The 15,727-nt window shown below is 38.6% G+C and overlaps 1 protein-coding gene across 1 annotated transcript; it reads left to right on the top strand.

Annotated features, from left to right (window-relative positions):
- Window positions 1-936: 936 nt before the first annotated feature.
- On the top strand, window positions 937-15,506 carry ppp6c (protein phosphatase 6, catalytic subunit). Its single transcript, XM_057832890.1, has 7 exons — window positions 937-1,082; window positions 4,422-4,517; window positions 4,614-4,679; window positions 4,763-4,904; window positions 5,018-5,097; window positions 8,638-8,847; window positions 14,529-15,506. Exons 1-7 carry the CDS (start codon window positions 1,008-1,010, stop codon window positions 14,775-14,777), a joined length of 918 nt encoding a protein of 305 aa, XP_057688873.1. The 5' UTR covers window positions 937-1,007; the 3' UTR covers window positions 14,778-15,506.
- The last annotated feature ends 221 nt before the right edge of the window (window positions 15,507-15,727 follow it).

Genomic DNA, 15,727 nt, shown 5'->3' with positions numbered 1-15,727 from the left:
AAAATCACAACCAAAATCAACAAAAAAATGAAAGCTCCTTTGGGCAGCTTTAAGACCACATAAATAAAATAAAAATGAAAATTGGGGCGAAGAGGGTAAAGCTCGTTTCACTACATTTCTCGTAGTATAAATAACGTTAACAGTAGAAAACACATACAGGAGCACACTTCTCTCCAAGCAGCTTCCTACTGAAGTTTTGCAGGCTTGCAAGTTCACACAGTTTAATGTTATGCTAACTCTGATGCAGGTCGGGCTTTCAGTAGAACAATTAGTGGTGTGTTCCCCACCTCTGCAACATTGACATCTTTTTACATGACTTACAGCGGCTGCTGCTGGCCGGAAAAAATAACTACTAATGTCCTTCCTCTTCAAAGTGGGCGGAGGAGGCGGCATGTTGTTGACATGTTGTCTGTGTCAGGACTTTGTGCGTGTGTGTGTGGGTCAAGTCATCAGCCAATCAAACGTGCGTTTAAGGGGGGCGGGGGTGGACCGGCACATTCGGCATGTGATAAGGGGTAAATGTAAGTCTGAACATAATGAAAATAATTCACTTAATAATGGTAGGGAAAATTCTTTTCCCACAACATATGGGAAGACAATCTAAATTACCTATATAACTGAACTCATTACATAATGCAAATAAGGTTGCTTAAAAGTTGGTGGGGACAAACCGAGCATCCTGAAAAGTTGGTAGTGTTATGTCCCCACCGTCCATATGCAAACCTACGCCCTTGTTGTGATGTTAAACCACACTAAAATGGCGCATATATGTTGACGGCACAAGACATTTAGATTATTTGTTTCAGTTTTCTTGGATTGCAGTAGCCTATCTATTAAACACGCGTATAGTTCACCCAGGCGGTTAAAATATGCCACTACGTCAAAAAATAATTTTAAAAGGCGCGTTGTAGGACGCGGTTGGTAGATGGCAGTAGAGCAACCCTAAAACACTGGGCCGACCCCCAAAAGCTTTGCAGGAAGTTGCGCAAGACGAGCAGCCACTTACAATGGCGCCTCTAGATTTGGATAAATATGCGGAGATCGCCAAACAGTGTAAATACCTTCCAGAAAATGACCTAAAGGTAAACCAGAAATACTATATACGCATACAGTTAGAAGAAGTAGGGTGGTCGTTATGCTTTACGTGTATTGTGGATGAAATATGTAATTAACTTGGGTTAGCTAAGCTAGCTAGTAGCGTTTAGCACACCGGGCTATTTAGACTGTGTGGCCAGGAAGTGAGCGTCTTTACCAGCCAAGGAGGCAATTATTCAACATTCGACACGGTCACCAACTGTTTATCAATCATTCGCAAAAATAACATTGCCAAAAATCACTGTATTGAATCAGTGGGGTGACTGCCATTTTGATGAGACGGCTAAACTTGAATTGTTAGAGATGCTGTGTGGACTGCATAAATGATGTATTTATGCACAACGATTCCAGCCTGTCAATAGAATCAATCTCATCAGTGAATGAAAGACATGCAACGTTATCTAGTGAATGAAATAACTTAAAATATATTACAGTTAGCTCTCATAGGGAACATGGGAGTCTGTGATTTGGTAAAGGATTTCAGTCTCTGCCTAGAGACAGAAGGAAAGGGTTATACATGCATAGTGTGATTTGTACATGACTTCAATACTCATCCATTTAATTAATATAATTTTCATAATTTTAGGTTTCGCTAACTGGCATGTTTATGAACTAAGCCATTGTCATTGGTAGCTTGGGATGTCCCGATGCTGAATTTTTGACTTCCGTTTTTTTCTTGTTTTGCCGATACCAATCCATTGCCGATCTGATACTCATAATTTTTAGACCAGTAAAAATAATGCAACCGGGAAATGGCAAATCATATTTTTTGTAATAAAGTGAGCCCTGCTGGTACCTCCTCAAGAAAAGCTCAGTTTACAAATATTACATGATGCTCTGTTATATCATTAGTTTCTAAAGAGAAGTAGCCCCACTCAGCGAACATGTTTGCCTAGTGGTTTGATTTACAGCAGCCGTAAAGTGAGATGGTAGTGAAAACTCATGTGAATGAATCTTATCACCAAATCTGATACTGTTCAACAGGCAGATACGGCAAAAATAGCTGTCGGGCATCAATACTGATACTGAGTTTTGGATTGGTACATCACTAATGGAAATAATAGATGTGGAATCAATTTTGACTTGGTGTTAAAATGTGTTGTGCATCTGTCATCGTAAATGGCAGAGAATAAGTTAATCTTGTTTACAAAGTTGGAATTCATAGTAAAGAAGCCTGAGACCCATAAAGAATATAAAGACACGTCTTCGTCACCGCATGAGTTAAATTGATAAAGTCATGCATTTAGGCTATCTCACAAAGGCTGGAACTAGGCATGTGCCGTTCTGAAATTTTGACGGTATGATAACCTTAAGTAAAAATACCGCGTTTTCACGGTATTGCAATTATAGCTCTAAAATGTGTCATTTTGAGATGTGTGTGTTAAAAAAAATCAATTGAACAGAATTTTAAAATTTTTCACAACACCTTTGCAAATTGGAACATCAACATGAATGTTAAAATAGATAAAATAACAAACAAAATAAATTACTGAAATATTTTATTAAAAATTGAAATACATAGAACTTATAGACTAAACCCACAACAACAGCTCAAGTTGCTAAACAATCGATACAAAATAATTATCTTTCATAAAAAAGTAAAAACACTTCTAAATAAAATTTAAATTATATGTATATCAGGCACTTCACTGACTTTAAAGCTCCGTCTCAACATTTTTAGAGACTTGCTCATTTCTCTCTCGGTCCATGTTATGATTCAGGAATGTGAGTATGTTCACTTTTTCTGGGTTAATATACCACTACTAATTATTAGTTGACTATTAATGGAGAGCGAAAGTTAAGAGACGGAGCGCATGTGTATGACTCGTGTATCATTATTTACACATTCACACACACACACACCCACACCCTCTCTGTACACAGAAAGTCTCCAGAGAGAAAAAACACAGATGGTAGTATGAAAATGTTATTTTGAACAGATGTAAACAATGGCGGAAAACTTTACAATAGTACGCTTATAGTGAGGTTAGTGAGGAAACAAGTTAGCCGTCTTGGCATGCTAACTAGCCACATTAACAAGCAGTTAAGTTTTAGCACTTGTTTTACCATCGCTAGACACACGAAACACACTGGAGTGAACTCTCGTAGGTGGTGGGAAACGTTCATGACAGCGTTTACTTACCTTCAATTTTGTGTAAAGTGAAGGATGATGGTCACGTTAATGTTGGAGGTGTAGCCTGCACGTCGGCTGTCCTTCCTTCGCTAAGCTGCGGCCGTCTGTTTCTTTTTGGTAGCCGAAATACTCCCATACTAGACTAGACTCTTTTAAGGGGTTTTTGAAAAAGCTTAGGTGTAGTTTCAATCGCAACAGCAGTGTCACCGACAGAGCAACAACTGGAGGGGGAGGGGTGAATGCTGTCGCTCCAAGCCATTTCTCGCTGCATTTTGTGGACATAAAAAATAGCTAAGACTGTACTGTGTGGTATGACGGAAAACTTGGTGGTTTTAAAACGGTGACATTTTCATACCACGGTAAACCTTGAAACCGGTAACCGGCACATGCCTAGCTAGAACATGAAACTGCCTTGTTATGTTACCCTCGCAATATTTTATGGGTTAATGTGATTTAATCTTCAAGCACTGGCTGAGAGAAAATGACTTTCTTAATTAAAAGGAATTTAGCCAGCATTTAATTAATCAATTGATTCATTAATTTAATGTTTTTTTAAAATGCAAATCTTTATGACTTAATAGAAAAATATTCATCTCAATAACGCTACTTGACTAACTTGACTAACTTCATGATTTTATTAATTGTTTTTAATATTAGTATGCCCCATAACAGGGGTCCTCAAACTTTTTCCTTTGAGGGCCACATAACTTTTCCCTTCTCTGATGAGGGGCCAGGGTCAATTTGTAAAAGAAAAAGTGTGACGATTACAGGAGTGCCTAAATGTAAAAATGTATTGTTTTTCGGGAAGCCACAATCAAATAACCCTTTCTGGATTCTTCATGGAACAAAAGTAAATAAAATAATAACATAATATAATATGATATGATATGACATGATATGATATATAATATAATAACACTGTTAATTAAATAGATAATAACCAAATAAAAGAAAAAGGCCAGAAAATGAATAACACTATTGAGAAAAAAAAAAAAATTCAAAATGCTCTCTGGTATTGTTCAGGGGGCCGGACCAAATGTGGAGGCGGGCTGTATCCGGCCCGCGGGCCGTAGTTTGATACATACTCTTACATTGGTTTCATAATGCCGATTTCAATTGTCTTTGTCAAAGTTTCCCACCTGTACAGTACTTTTGCCGTGTATTTACTGTATTCATTTTTTTGCCTATACAGCGATTATGTGACTACGTGTGTGATCTTTTGCTGGAGGAGTCTAATGTTCAACCTGTTTCTACTCCAGTCACAGTATGTGGGGACATACACGGACAGGTGAAATGCTAGTGTAACAAATTAATTTTTTTCGAGTTGTGCATTATGTGGAATGTATGTTTTTTCTAAGATTTGTTCTCCTCTATTTTGTGCCAGTTTTATGATCTTTGTGAATTGTTTCGAACCGGTGGCCAAGTTCCAGACACGAATTACATATTTATGGTTTGTATCTATTTTTATTATTGTGACTTCAGAACAAATTTTCTGAAGGGCGTCATGTTGATAATAAACCTCTACGATCCTAGGGAGACTTTGTTGACCGAGGATATTACAGTTTGGAGACCTTTACCTACTTGTTGGTGCTGAAAGCCAAATGGCCAGACCGCATCACTCTTCTACGTGGAAATCATGAGAGCAGACAGATTACTCAAGTTTATGGTTTTTACGGTGAGATGAGAGTCAAAATCTGTTTTTAAACCATTCCAATCGATACAATATTCAATTTTTGCACTTTCTGGACAGAAATCTTAGCTGTGTTTGTAATTTTTATTTCTGTGCAGATGAGTGCCAGACCAAATATGGAAATGCTAATGCCTGGCGTTATTGCACCAAAGTGTTTGATATGTTAACAGTGGCAGCTGTAAGTATTACATTCATGTAATTTACTTGTTTGTTTTGACTTCTGTTTCATACATGATGGTGGATCATATGGATTCTCACATAGCAGTAAAAAGAAAGTACCGTATTTTTCGGACTATAAGTCGCAGTTTTTTTTTTTTCCATAGTTTGGCTGGGGGGTGCAACTTATACTCTGGAGCGACTTATGTGTGAAATTATTAACACATTATTATATCATTTCACATGTTATTTTGGTGTTTTGGAGTGGCACTGATGGTTTGGTAAACTTGTTAGCATGTTCTTTATGCTATAGTTATCTGAATAACTCTTGATAGCTATGTTACGTTAACATACCGGCCACGTTCACATTACGTTGTTCATGCATCATGTTACATTATCATACTGTACACTTATTCAGCATGTTGTTCACTATTGTATTTTGTAATTTAAAGTGCCTTTCAAGCTGAAATACCGCAATTTCCCGAATATAAGGCGCACCCGTGTATAACGCGCACCCCAAATTTACTTGTAAAATGTAGGGAAAATTATTGTACCCGTGTATAACGCGCACCCTAATTTTAGCACCAATAAATAGAAGAATTCAAGAAAACACAGCTCGTGTACAGATATAGAAATGTCATTTTACTGACTGGTGAAACACAGCACAAGCATAGCACATTGGTAGTTCAAAACATTACCGTAAACTGACAATATGTATGGTAATCATATGATTTGACAACTTCTCCAACTTACCAGACTCCAGGAGAAAACAAAACAGATGTGGCTTTTCTTTTAAAGGCTGCTGTATAATATGCTTGTTTCATCATGATGAATAAATGTTTCTTCCATGGATTGATATGGTAAAATAAAAGTGAGGCTAAAAAGTCGGAAAACCGAAAGCGCACATCGCTGACCAGTGGTGTCGAAACTATTCCACGTAGGGCCGCAGCGGGTGCTGGATTTCATTCCTACAAAACAAGACGACATCTTTTCACCAATCTGGTGTCTCACAAGTGTAATCAGTTGATTGCAGTCAGGTGCTGCTTGTTTTAGCACAAACTTCATTGGTTAAACTGTCTGTGCTCGATTGGTAGGAACAAAAACCAGGACCCACAGCGGCCCTTGAAGACGTGTTTGGACACCCATGCTGTAGACTAACAAGAGGAATTATTGTTATTTGGGTTTCAGTTTCCTGAGGGACAGATATAGTTGACGGACACAGGAAGTCTGTGTTGTGTTATGTTTGTTATGGTCCGAGTTGCCGAGTTGCAATAAACGTAGACTCAAATGAGTTCAAGAAACTAAAATCTGTCCTTTATTAAGAGTGAAAAAACAGAATTTAACACAAACGAAATCATTCGACCAATCAGAGTGGTATTACCGAAACAAGTATTACCGAAACAAAATGGTGACGTCATGTACTGTAATGGTCGGCAACGGCTCGCCGCATACGTTTTCTTCAACACAACATGGCCGTGTCAATTAAAAAAAATCTTGTCTTTATATATATACAGGTATATATAATATATACATATTTCTGTCTCCATCCTTGTACCCGTGTATAATGCGCACCCATGATTTTACAAGTTGATTTTGGGGAAAAAAAGTGCGCGCTATATACGGGAAATTACGGTATCTGTTCTATGTGTTGGATTTTATCAAGTAACTTTTACCCTTAAAATGCGACTGAGATATGTTTTTTTTCCTCTTCGGCATTGTATGGCTGGTGCGACTTATACTCAGGTGCGACTTATAGTCCGAAAAATACGGTCATTAAAATATAGTTTTAGTGTGCTAAAAGCAGTGAAGTCTCAGTTTGGAATAGATCCTGCAATGCCAGCTGTTTTATCAGCACTATGCAACATTTTTTCAGAAAGACATGAGCAGAAATAGGACCCATAGGTTCCCCTTGATGAAAAGGACATTTTTGATCATTTTAAAACCCTTAACTGAAAAAGGGATCCTGGCTGCTTGTCAAGTTAAAGTAAATTTTAAGCTATCAAAAATGACTGACTGAATGAATGAAAGCATATTTAAGCAATTTTTACTGACCGGACTCCAAAATTGTGACGCTACACAAAATGTGAATAAAACTTGATGCAATGATATGGAGGGGCCCAATTTCAATATTTTATTCTGATTAGAACATGGATGATAGGTCAAAAGTTTAAACTGAGAAAATGTATAGTTTTAAAGTAAAAAATATATAGATTTCAAATTCCATGGTGTCAGCAAATCTCAAAAGAAGTTGGGACAAGCCTCAACTTGTAGACACAGCCACAGTTGTGGAGTATTAAATTTAACATCAGTTGTTGGCTGTGATCGCTGGGCGGTGCTGTTGTATTATGTCGTGTTATATACAGAATAGATGCAATGGAGGTAAGAACTATGCGGAAGAAGTCAGTCTGGCGGCAACGATGACTGGCATTGGTTGCTCCGCTGCGGCCGAGAGTGGCTTCGTTGTATTTTGCGCTTGTTCTTACTGCATGAAAATAAAGCGAGCGGAACAAACATTGCGCCTCTTTTACTTCAGTGTACTGTTATATTCTGTACTGTGTTGTTGTCTGCGTGAGCTTTCGTTCACTGAAAATGTACTACTGAGTCAAGATGGCCATTTCAATTTCTAATACATGTGCAAAGGAATGTTTTCTTTTCCCATATATTTTTTTCAAATTTTCATCAACATTTATCATGGATATTATCAGAAACAGTGGCTTGTAAGTCCTTCAGCGTGGCAAGCGGGCATTTACATGTTAAATTTTAGCCCAATCTGTATGTTTTCCGGGACTTGTCTGCATCTCTGGGCAATTAGATGTACTTTGCGTTCTGGCACTTTTTGATTTACAAATTAAGCACTGGTTAAATGTGCAATTGTCCTAACTTTTTTTTTGCAATTGAAACCATGAAATTTAAAATCCACAATTTTATCTTAACTCATTGACTTTGTGTCCGGGGAGTGAATCTATTCTCCCTTTGTTTTTTTAGAAGAATAAGGCTCTTATTCCAGAAGTCTTTTAAAAGTTTACTTATGATCACAAGGTGAACATCCATCACACACGGAGTACAATGATGCTCTGACGTGGCAGAGCTCATTGGACTTATCATACTGAAAGGCGGTGTTAACTGTTAAAACAATTGCCATATGATTATCAGGAAAAAAAAAAACCACGTCATATCACGAAGTGTAGATGGGCGGCCAGGCAGCGCTTCACCAATTAAATGTTACATTGTATCTTTGCTCTTGAGAGCACCTGCCTGCCTGCCCTCCCTCGCCTCAAGATGTAGACAGCTGTGCTCTGAATTATGAATTTTTAGATAACACTTGTACAATAATAAAGCTTAAGCTATCCTAGTATATCAACATTTGAGAAGCATATGTTGGGAAGCAATTCATTGACACTCTGTTTAAACCTTTGATCTGTCAAATGTTCTATTTTGAATACAATATTGAAATTTGAAATTTTCCACATTCAGGTTTTATTCACAATTTGTGTCGCTTCCCAAGCTTTTTGGAATCGTGTTTGCATATGAAATGTTTTGACACATTTCCTGTTTTCGCCAGCTGATGGATGAACAGATCTTGTGTGTACACGGAGGCCTTTCTCCTGACATTAAAACCCTCGATCAAATTCGGACCATTGAGCGGAACCAGGAAATCCCTCACAAAGGAGCCTTTTGTGATTTGGTTTGGTCTGACCCTGAAGACGTTGACACTTGGGCCATCAGCCCTAGAGGAGCAGGCTGGCTTTTTGGTGCTAAAGTCACAAATGAGGTAGGTTGCATCAGTTTCTGCTATAGAGAGTGTAATGTTTTTGGGGAAATTCATTTTCATGTTGAGTAGTATCTACATCTTAGGTTGATAGTGGATTTTTCTTCATTACCCTTACATTTAGAAAACATTGCATATTGCATTCATCCTAAAAAGATAAATGAAAATCACTTTTTTCATGTCTATAGTCCAGTGTTAAATATGCAGATTTTTTTGCTTGTTTTCCATAACAGCATTTTCTCTGTCTTTCGCCCTCCCTAAACTCTATTTATTGTTCAGTCGGGTGTTGAAATAAAACGAGGTTACATGGTGACGCTCCAAGAATGCGTCAAATTTAATGTTTGCATTTACATAGTTCCGTCTTGGTTCTGTCTCCATTCAAACAATGTCGCAATTCCACATGAAAATGATGTAGTGTTCATGCCAGGCCCTAGAGGGCAGTGCAGTTTTACAAGGCGACAGTCAACGATGAGCTTCCTTGACAACAACCTCCTCAGCCTGGAAGACAACATACCCCGCCCACTCGCAGCAATGGCGTTTTTATTTCTCCCCCGCCCCATGTTTTATTTTGCAGTTTTATTCACGTTTTTTCTGTATAACTAGTTTTCCGTTTAAGTTTAAATGATTGTATAACAGGGGTGTCCAATCCCGGTCCTCGAGAGCCCCTATTCAGCTTGTATTCTGTGTCTCCCTCCTTTAACACACCTGAATCAAATGATCAGCTCATCAGCAAGCTCTGCAGCAGCCTGATAACGATCCTGATTAGTTGATTCAGGTGTGTTAGAGGAGGGAGACATGGAAAACAAGCTGGATAGGGGCTCTCGAGGACCGGGATTGAGCACCCCTGTTGTATAACATTGCTTGTCAATAAAAAAAAATTAGGCAACGGTGTTCTTTTTTTCCCCGTTTGCTTCAAAAGGCACAAAAACTCAAAAAATTTAATATATTTATGTCTCCTTGTGCCCTGCGATTGGCTGGCAACCAGTTCAGGGTGTACCCTGCCTACTGCTCATAGTTAGCTGGGATAGGCTCCAGCACCTCCGTGACCCTCAAAAGGAAAAGCGGCATGGAAAATGAATGAATGATAAATTAAAAATATTAAAAACAGTAAATTAAGGCCGCCTTTCTCCCCCATGTTTTGCTGTTTTGAATGTTTACTAGCAGCGACTGCGCATGCCCAAAGTAACTTTGTGCGAGTGCTGACGTGATCGGCGTGAGAGCGTTCCGTTCATATAGTTGTGGGGCAATCCCCGCAATCGAGTCCTTCCGCTTTGGAGGGCGGTGTAGTTGCACGATCCGCTAGGGTGCACAATCCGCTTGGGGGCCCCTTTGCATGACAGTGACGTTCGTTTTTTTTATTGAGATCTGATTGGCCGAAGTGTCGAAATGCACACCCAGAGCCGTGCTCTCCTGTAAAATTTCAGTTTAAAAGTGTGACAGTTTTTCTTGAGAGTCGTAGTAATGCGTTCGCTTATAAGTGCCAGTTTAAAAATGCATATGGAAAGCGATTGATGATATCACACACAGAGATGATTATTAACAATTAAATGTGAAAGTTAAAAATAGAGCAAACGTGTGTGCACACCTGTCCATCAGACATTAAATATCAGGGCCCATCGCTGTCCATCTCTAAAACTAGTTTTTAAAAAAATTAATCTGTTTTATTCCCTGGCCCCTGGCTTTTAACCCTGCGTCAGCCTCAATCCTTTTAATGTGTTATGGTTTGTTATTTTATTTTATATTTATTTAGTTTTTTGCTTGCTTGCTTTTGACATCTGTACTGATGTTGTATGTTTCTTTCTTTAAATAATGAAAATTTTCTTCATATTAGAGCTGAAACGAATACTCGAGCAACTCGAGTAACTCGAGTTTAAAAACTGATCCGAGTAATTTTATTCACCTCGAGTAATCGTTTATTTTGACAGCTCTAAGCATCACGTTTTGCTCGGACTACTTTTAATGCGGGACAACGCGCTGATGTCACGTGCGTAGAGGAAGAAGCAAAAAAAAAAAAACTTACTGCAGCCGACAACCGCTACAAACGACGCCGACGTTGCTAAATACTAGCCCGCTCATGCTACGTTAGTTGCAGGTGGCGTCCAGTGAGTCTCATAGAGATCACATGTATGTTGAACTAGATACGCAATGACAGACTAGGCCGCGTCTGGGCAGCGTTAGCAAACAGCCGCCATCTTAAAGCAGTAGAGCGCTAAGCGCTAATAAAGAGCGCTAAACGCTAATATACTGTATAAGATTAACGTTACTGTCACTACTAGCTCACCTTACGTTAGCACTGCGGAGGGCTAGGTTTCAATTAATTAAGACCGCTTTCGATGCGTGGCTAACGTGTCTTACATACAGGCTATAACATAACATAGCGTTGTGGAGTGATGAGGGTGTCAAATAAAAACTCAATAATGCTAACTATCAATTTTAGCTCAGTAATCATTGCTGGATAAAACACCAAGTAGCACTAGTCCCTGATGTGCTCCAATACAGCCTGTATCATACATTTATTTTGAACAGTGCAAAAACTCAAAATCCTATCAGGACTTACAGTTTAGACTAACTTAAAACTTAACTAGAACTTAAAAATGGCTTGACACAAATAGAAATTTAATTGAAAAACGTGGGAAAAAATCCTAACTTTTAAGTGATGTGTGTTATCAAGCGTAAAGGCATTTTTAGGTGTGTTTATATATATATATATATATATATATACTTTTTTAAAAATAAGATCTAAAGGTTTTTTTGAGTGAAAACAGTGAATTAGTCATTTTTTAAAATTCTAGTTACATCTGAGATGCAATTGTTGGCTGTTTTCAACAATATACATAAAAAATAAAGACATTGATTGACTGAAAATGATCAAATGTCTTGTTTTCTCATGTATATCTATAATTGCTCTTCACCTAAAAATATATTTGTATTATCCGATTACTCGATTAATCGATAGAATTTTCAGTCGATTACTCGATTACTAAAATATTCGATAGCTGCAGCCCTACTTCATATAAATCGTCCATTATTGACACAATGGAAAAACCAACCCGAACACTTTACTGCATTTGAGGAAGGTGGAAATCGGACTTATCCCACTTGGATGTCACAGTTGCCACCTCAAAGCGTTCCAAGCAAATGTAAACAACAAAGATTTTTGATAGCGACAATTAGTTGTTTTTTATTTTGGCCATTTAAAGACATTTTGATCTCCAGCAAACCTGCCTTTTCATAAGCGATCGAAAAGTGGAGGAAAAATTACGGTTGAGATAATTGCACACACCGTGACTGCCTTCTTTAGTTAAATCCTTGCTGAAAGGCAACATAAAAAAAAATCAATTCATTAAACTAATTCACTCTATGAGGAAAAATACATGGCGCTTCAAACAAACAAACTTAATTTAACTTAATTATGTTATTGAGTGACGTCAGATTAAAGCAACTGGTGAAGTGATACTTTTTCCCCCCCGACTTCGCGACTTGGATCTCCCAGTTCGAGTGGCGTTCCAATCATATTTTTCCTGGTCAGAGGTTGGAAAAGTCCGACTTCCCACATTCCCCGAATGCTTCGTGAGCGTTGCAGTGTCATCATCAGCAGGCGCAGGCCCTCTGAGCAGATTGTGCAGCCCAAGCGTATTGTGTACCTACAACAGAATCAAACGTTTACGTCTTCGTCTTCCGTTTTCGCCATCACCAGGTAAAGGCGAGGCCATTCCTAGGCCTGTCGCGATAACAAATTTTAGTGGGCGATAAATTCTCTCATAAAGTATTGCGATATGCGATATTATTGCGCCCCTATTTTTTTTTTTAAACCAATTTACAGTAACACGGTAAGAATACAGTCTGTATTAATAATACTAAGTAATATTAAGTACACCCATTTATACGCAAAAAAAAAAAAGTTGTAGTAACACAAACAATTGCACTTCGACAACGAGAAAAATGCATTAATTAAGTAGCAATAACAAAAATTTGGCTTCACGAAGGCTAGGTCCATACTGCAGGTATTTTAATGCATAAATCCGATTTTGTGTCATTTCTGTTTTTTTGGCGTGCCCGTTCAGACTGCCTTTGTCCAGGGAGCCCGTTCAAGTTGCGCCCGTTATGGCCATGTAAGCAATACTGAAATATTGCTCATTCGGCGCATGAAATGAAAATCGAAAACTGTAAGGCTTATCCTCCATTAATTTTTTTATGACTGTGGTCAAGCCCGCTTCTGCATAAAAGCAGAGTTCAAGCTAGAAGCTAATGCAGAGCTACATCGCTCCCGTCCTGCCTGCCGCTTTTGCTTTGCTGACATCATTGGTGCATGAATTCTGATTCGGGAGACTTGAAAGTTCAGACCGCCAGCCACATTCTGGCAAAATGTGGCCCAGATTGGATTTAGACCACATACCAATGTGATCCAGATCGGATTTGAAATGGTCCACTTCCATGCGACTTTTCACATTCAGACCGTCAAGTTAATGCTTCACTTGAGTCAGAAAAACACGAAAAAATCGGATTTGTGCATTGAGACCTGTAGTATGAACATGAAAGTGTCAAACAACAAGTGTCAAACAGAAGTTAAAATGGTCTCATTTCTTCAGCAATGTAGCGAACTACACTTTCCGTGAGGGAACGCCATTTTGCGCGATCTCGTTTGTATTTCTCAAATCAAGCGATTACCTCTGTAATTGTCGATTGAAGTGATGAGGAAGGCTCCGCTTGTTGCGATGCAGTTTTCTTACCAAGCAGTGCAAACTAAAGAGGGGGATAGTGTTTCAAATGAGCATGTAGATTTGTTGTGTCAGCCCTCTTTGTTGAAACAACCTCCAAACACATTTTGCAGACTGCTTCATCCTTTTTGGTTGCCTCGTCATTTTCATTTGGTTTAAAATAAAAAAATTCCCACACCGGGGCTGTGGTGTCTGGCTTGGAAATCAGCATTTTCCGTCCATTTTTGTCTTCCTCACTCTGCTCGCTGTACGCCGACAGTGGACTCGGCCCCACCTCTCCCCATTAAATGATGGTCACGCAAACTCAAATGTATAAAAACGAACATACCCAGAAGTCAATAAAACAGAGTGAATCCTCGTCACAGCATATTGCATTGTTGGTAACAAGGAAGCTGAACTTTTAACAGCACGTCCGCCGCACATTTGCTGCACGCGCGTGCACACACGCACGTGAGGCAATAAATCGCAGTGGGAAAATTACCGCCTTCAGTTTCGTTTACCGTGCGATAAATGGAATTATTGCATATCGTGACAGGATTAGCCATTCCGCAACACAATTGTTGCGTCATGGTGTTGCAGCGTCACCATGTAAACGGCTCATAAGTTAGTGATCTGTGTGGACTGTAGACAGAGAATTTACTCCAAGTACAAGTATGTACGTTTCGTAGTATGTCCGCTAACTGCATATGATTTTATTTTATGTATGATCACATTTGTTATTCAGATGTAAAATGAGTCACACAACGAACATACTACTTGCTAGGTTAGCAGTGTGTGAAGGAATTTGCTCCGCGTACTATTTTGAATCTATAGAGGTGTATCCACAAATTGTCCATCATTGTTTTCTGTATGCTCAAATTTATATAGTTGTTCAATTCAGTATTAAGTACATTTGTGTTTTTTTGGAAAGCCTTTAATTTATTTGCAATATTTCTTCATTTCTTTATCTCTTACCAAATTCTGCAGTTCGTCCACATCAACAACCTAAAGCTGATTTGCCGGGCACATCAACTGGTCCACGAGGGCTACAAGTTTATGTTTGACGAGAAACTGGTCACGGTGTGGTCGGCTCCCAACTACTGCTATCGCTGTGGCAACATAGCCTCCATTATGGTCTTCAAAGATGCTAACACAAGAGAGCCAAAGCTCTTTAGAGCAGTGCCTGATTCGGAAAGGGTCATCCCACCTCGAACAACGACACCTTATTTTCTCTAAGATGATAAAATCCAAAAAGTTCAATTGTTTTTTGTTGTCGTTTTATTTTTGTTTTGTTCTTTAGTGCAAAGACACAAGGAGAGTGGCGACAGCACTTGTGAGTCTGTATGATTTTTGTAGTGTAAAATTAAAGTATTTACAGTGCCAACTATTGTTTATTCCCCTCTGTACATTTAAAGCCATGTTCAGCAGCTTGAATCAGAAGCCCTTCACCTCAACCTGGAAGTTTGCGAGAAGCTACATGATGTCAATATGGGTTTGTTCTACACTTTTAGCAATATTCAAGTGGTGGTTTGGTAATGGAGTATACAGTAGACATAAACCAGTCATAATTTCTTCATTTATGTTCACTTGCAGTCCTTCTGCAATTCTCTCACTCGCGTTTTATTTTCATTTTTCCAATGTGAAATTACTTTTAATAGCTCAGAAAGTTAAAAAATAACAAAACACAACACCAAAACTTGATATGCTGTACATTTACATACATGGTAGCTTAATCTAGTTATGTACTTTTATTATTAATATTTTTTTTTCTACTGAAGTGGCAATTAACTCAACTGCCTCAGACTTGTAACTCCTCACAGACTTTCAGTTCTCTCTTGGGGCTTAAATCACAAAAATATTTCACTGCTAAGTAAGCTGGAATCTGTGTGCTGAGGACAACTGACCGTTGTTACAATGTTCATATTTGCAGATCTGTTTAATTTACAATAAAGATGTATGAACCAATTCCTGGTTGAGTGATTTGTAAATGACATTTTTATAAAGGTTGTCTTAGCATAAGTGATAAATATGAACATATTGTGGCAACTGTAACTGCCATTGTCTCATGGAGAGCAGCAGAACTGCTCGGCCTGTGAACTGGTTTGGACAGCAGCCTTTTCATGATCCTGAATAACAAGGCTCATGTTGGTCACCATATTTATATATAAAAATGCTGTTTAGTTTGA

The sequence above is a fragment of the Corythoichthys intestinalis genome, chromosome 3 (genome assembly GCF_030265065.1).
Source record: "Corythoichthys intestinalis isolate RoL2023-P3 chromosome 3, ASM3026506v1, whole genome shotgun sequence".
In the NCBI taxonomy this organism is placed as follows: Eukaryota; Metazoa; Chordata; class Actinopteri; order Syngnathiformes; family Syngnathidae; genus Corythoichthys; species Corythoichthys intestinalis.
This window is presented reverse-complemented; position numbering and strand designations above follow the sequence as displayed.

Bases quoted from the DNA above. Each gene is read 5' to 3' on its own strand.
- ppp6c (XM_057832890.1), top strand. From the start codon at position 1,008: ATGGCGCCTCTAGATTTGGATAAATATGCGGAGATCGCCAAACAGTGT. The intron at 4,680-4,762 runs GTTTGTATCTAT...CTACGATCCTAG, and splicing joins ACACGAATTACATATTTATG to GGAGACTTTGTTGACCGAGG. The intron at 8,848-14,528 runs GTAGGTTGCATC...CAAATTCTGCAG, and splicing joins GTGCTAAAGTCACAAATGAG to TTCGTCCACATCAACAACCT.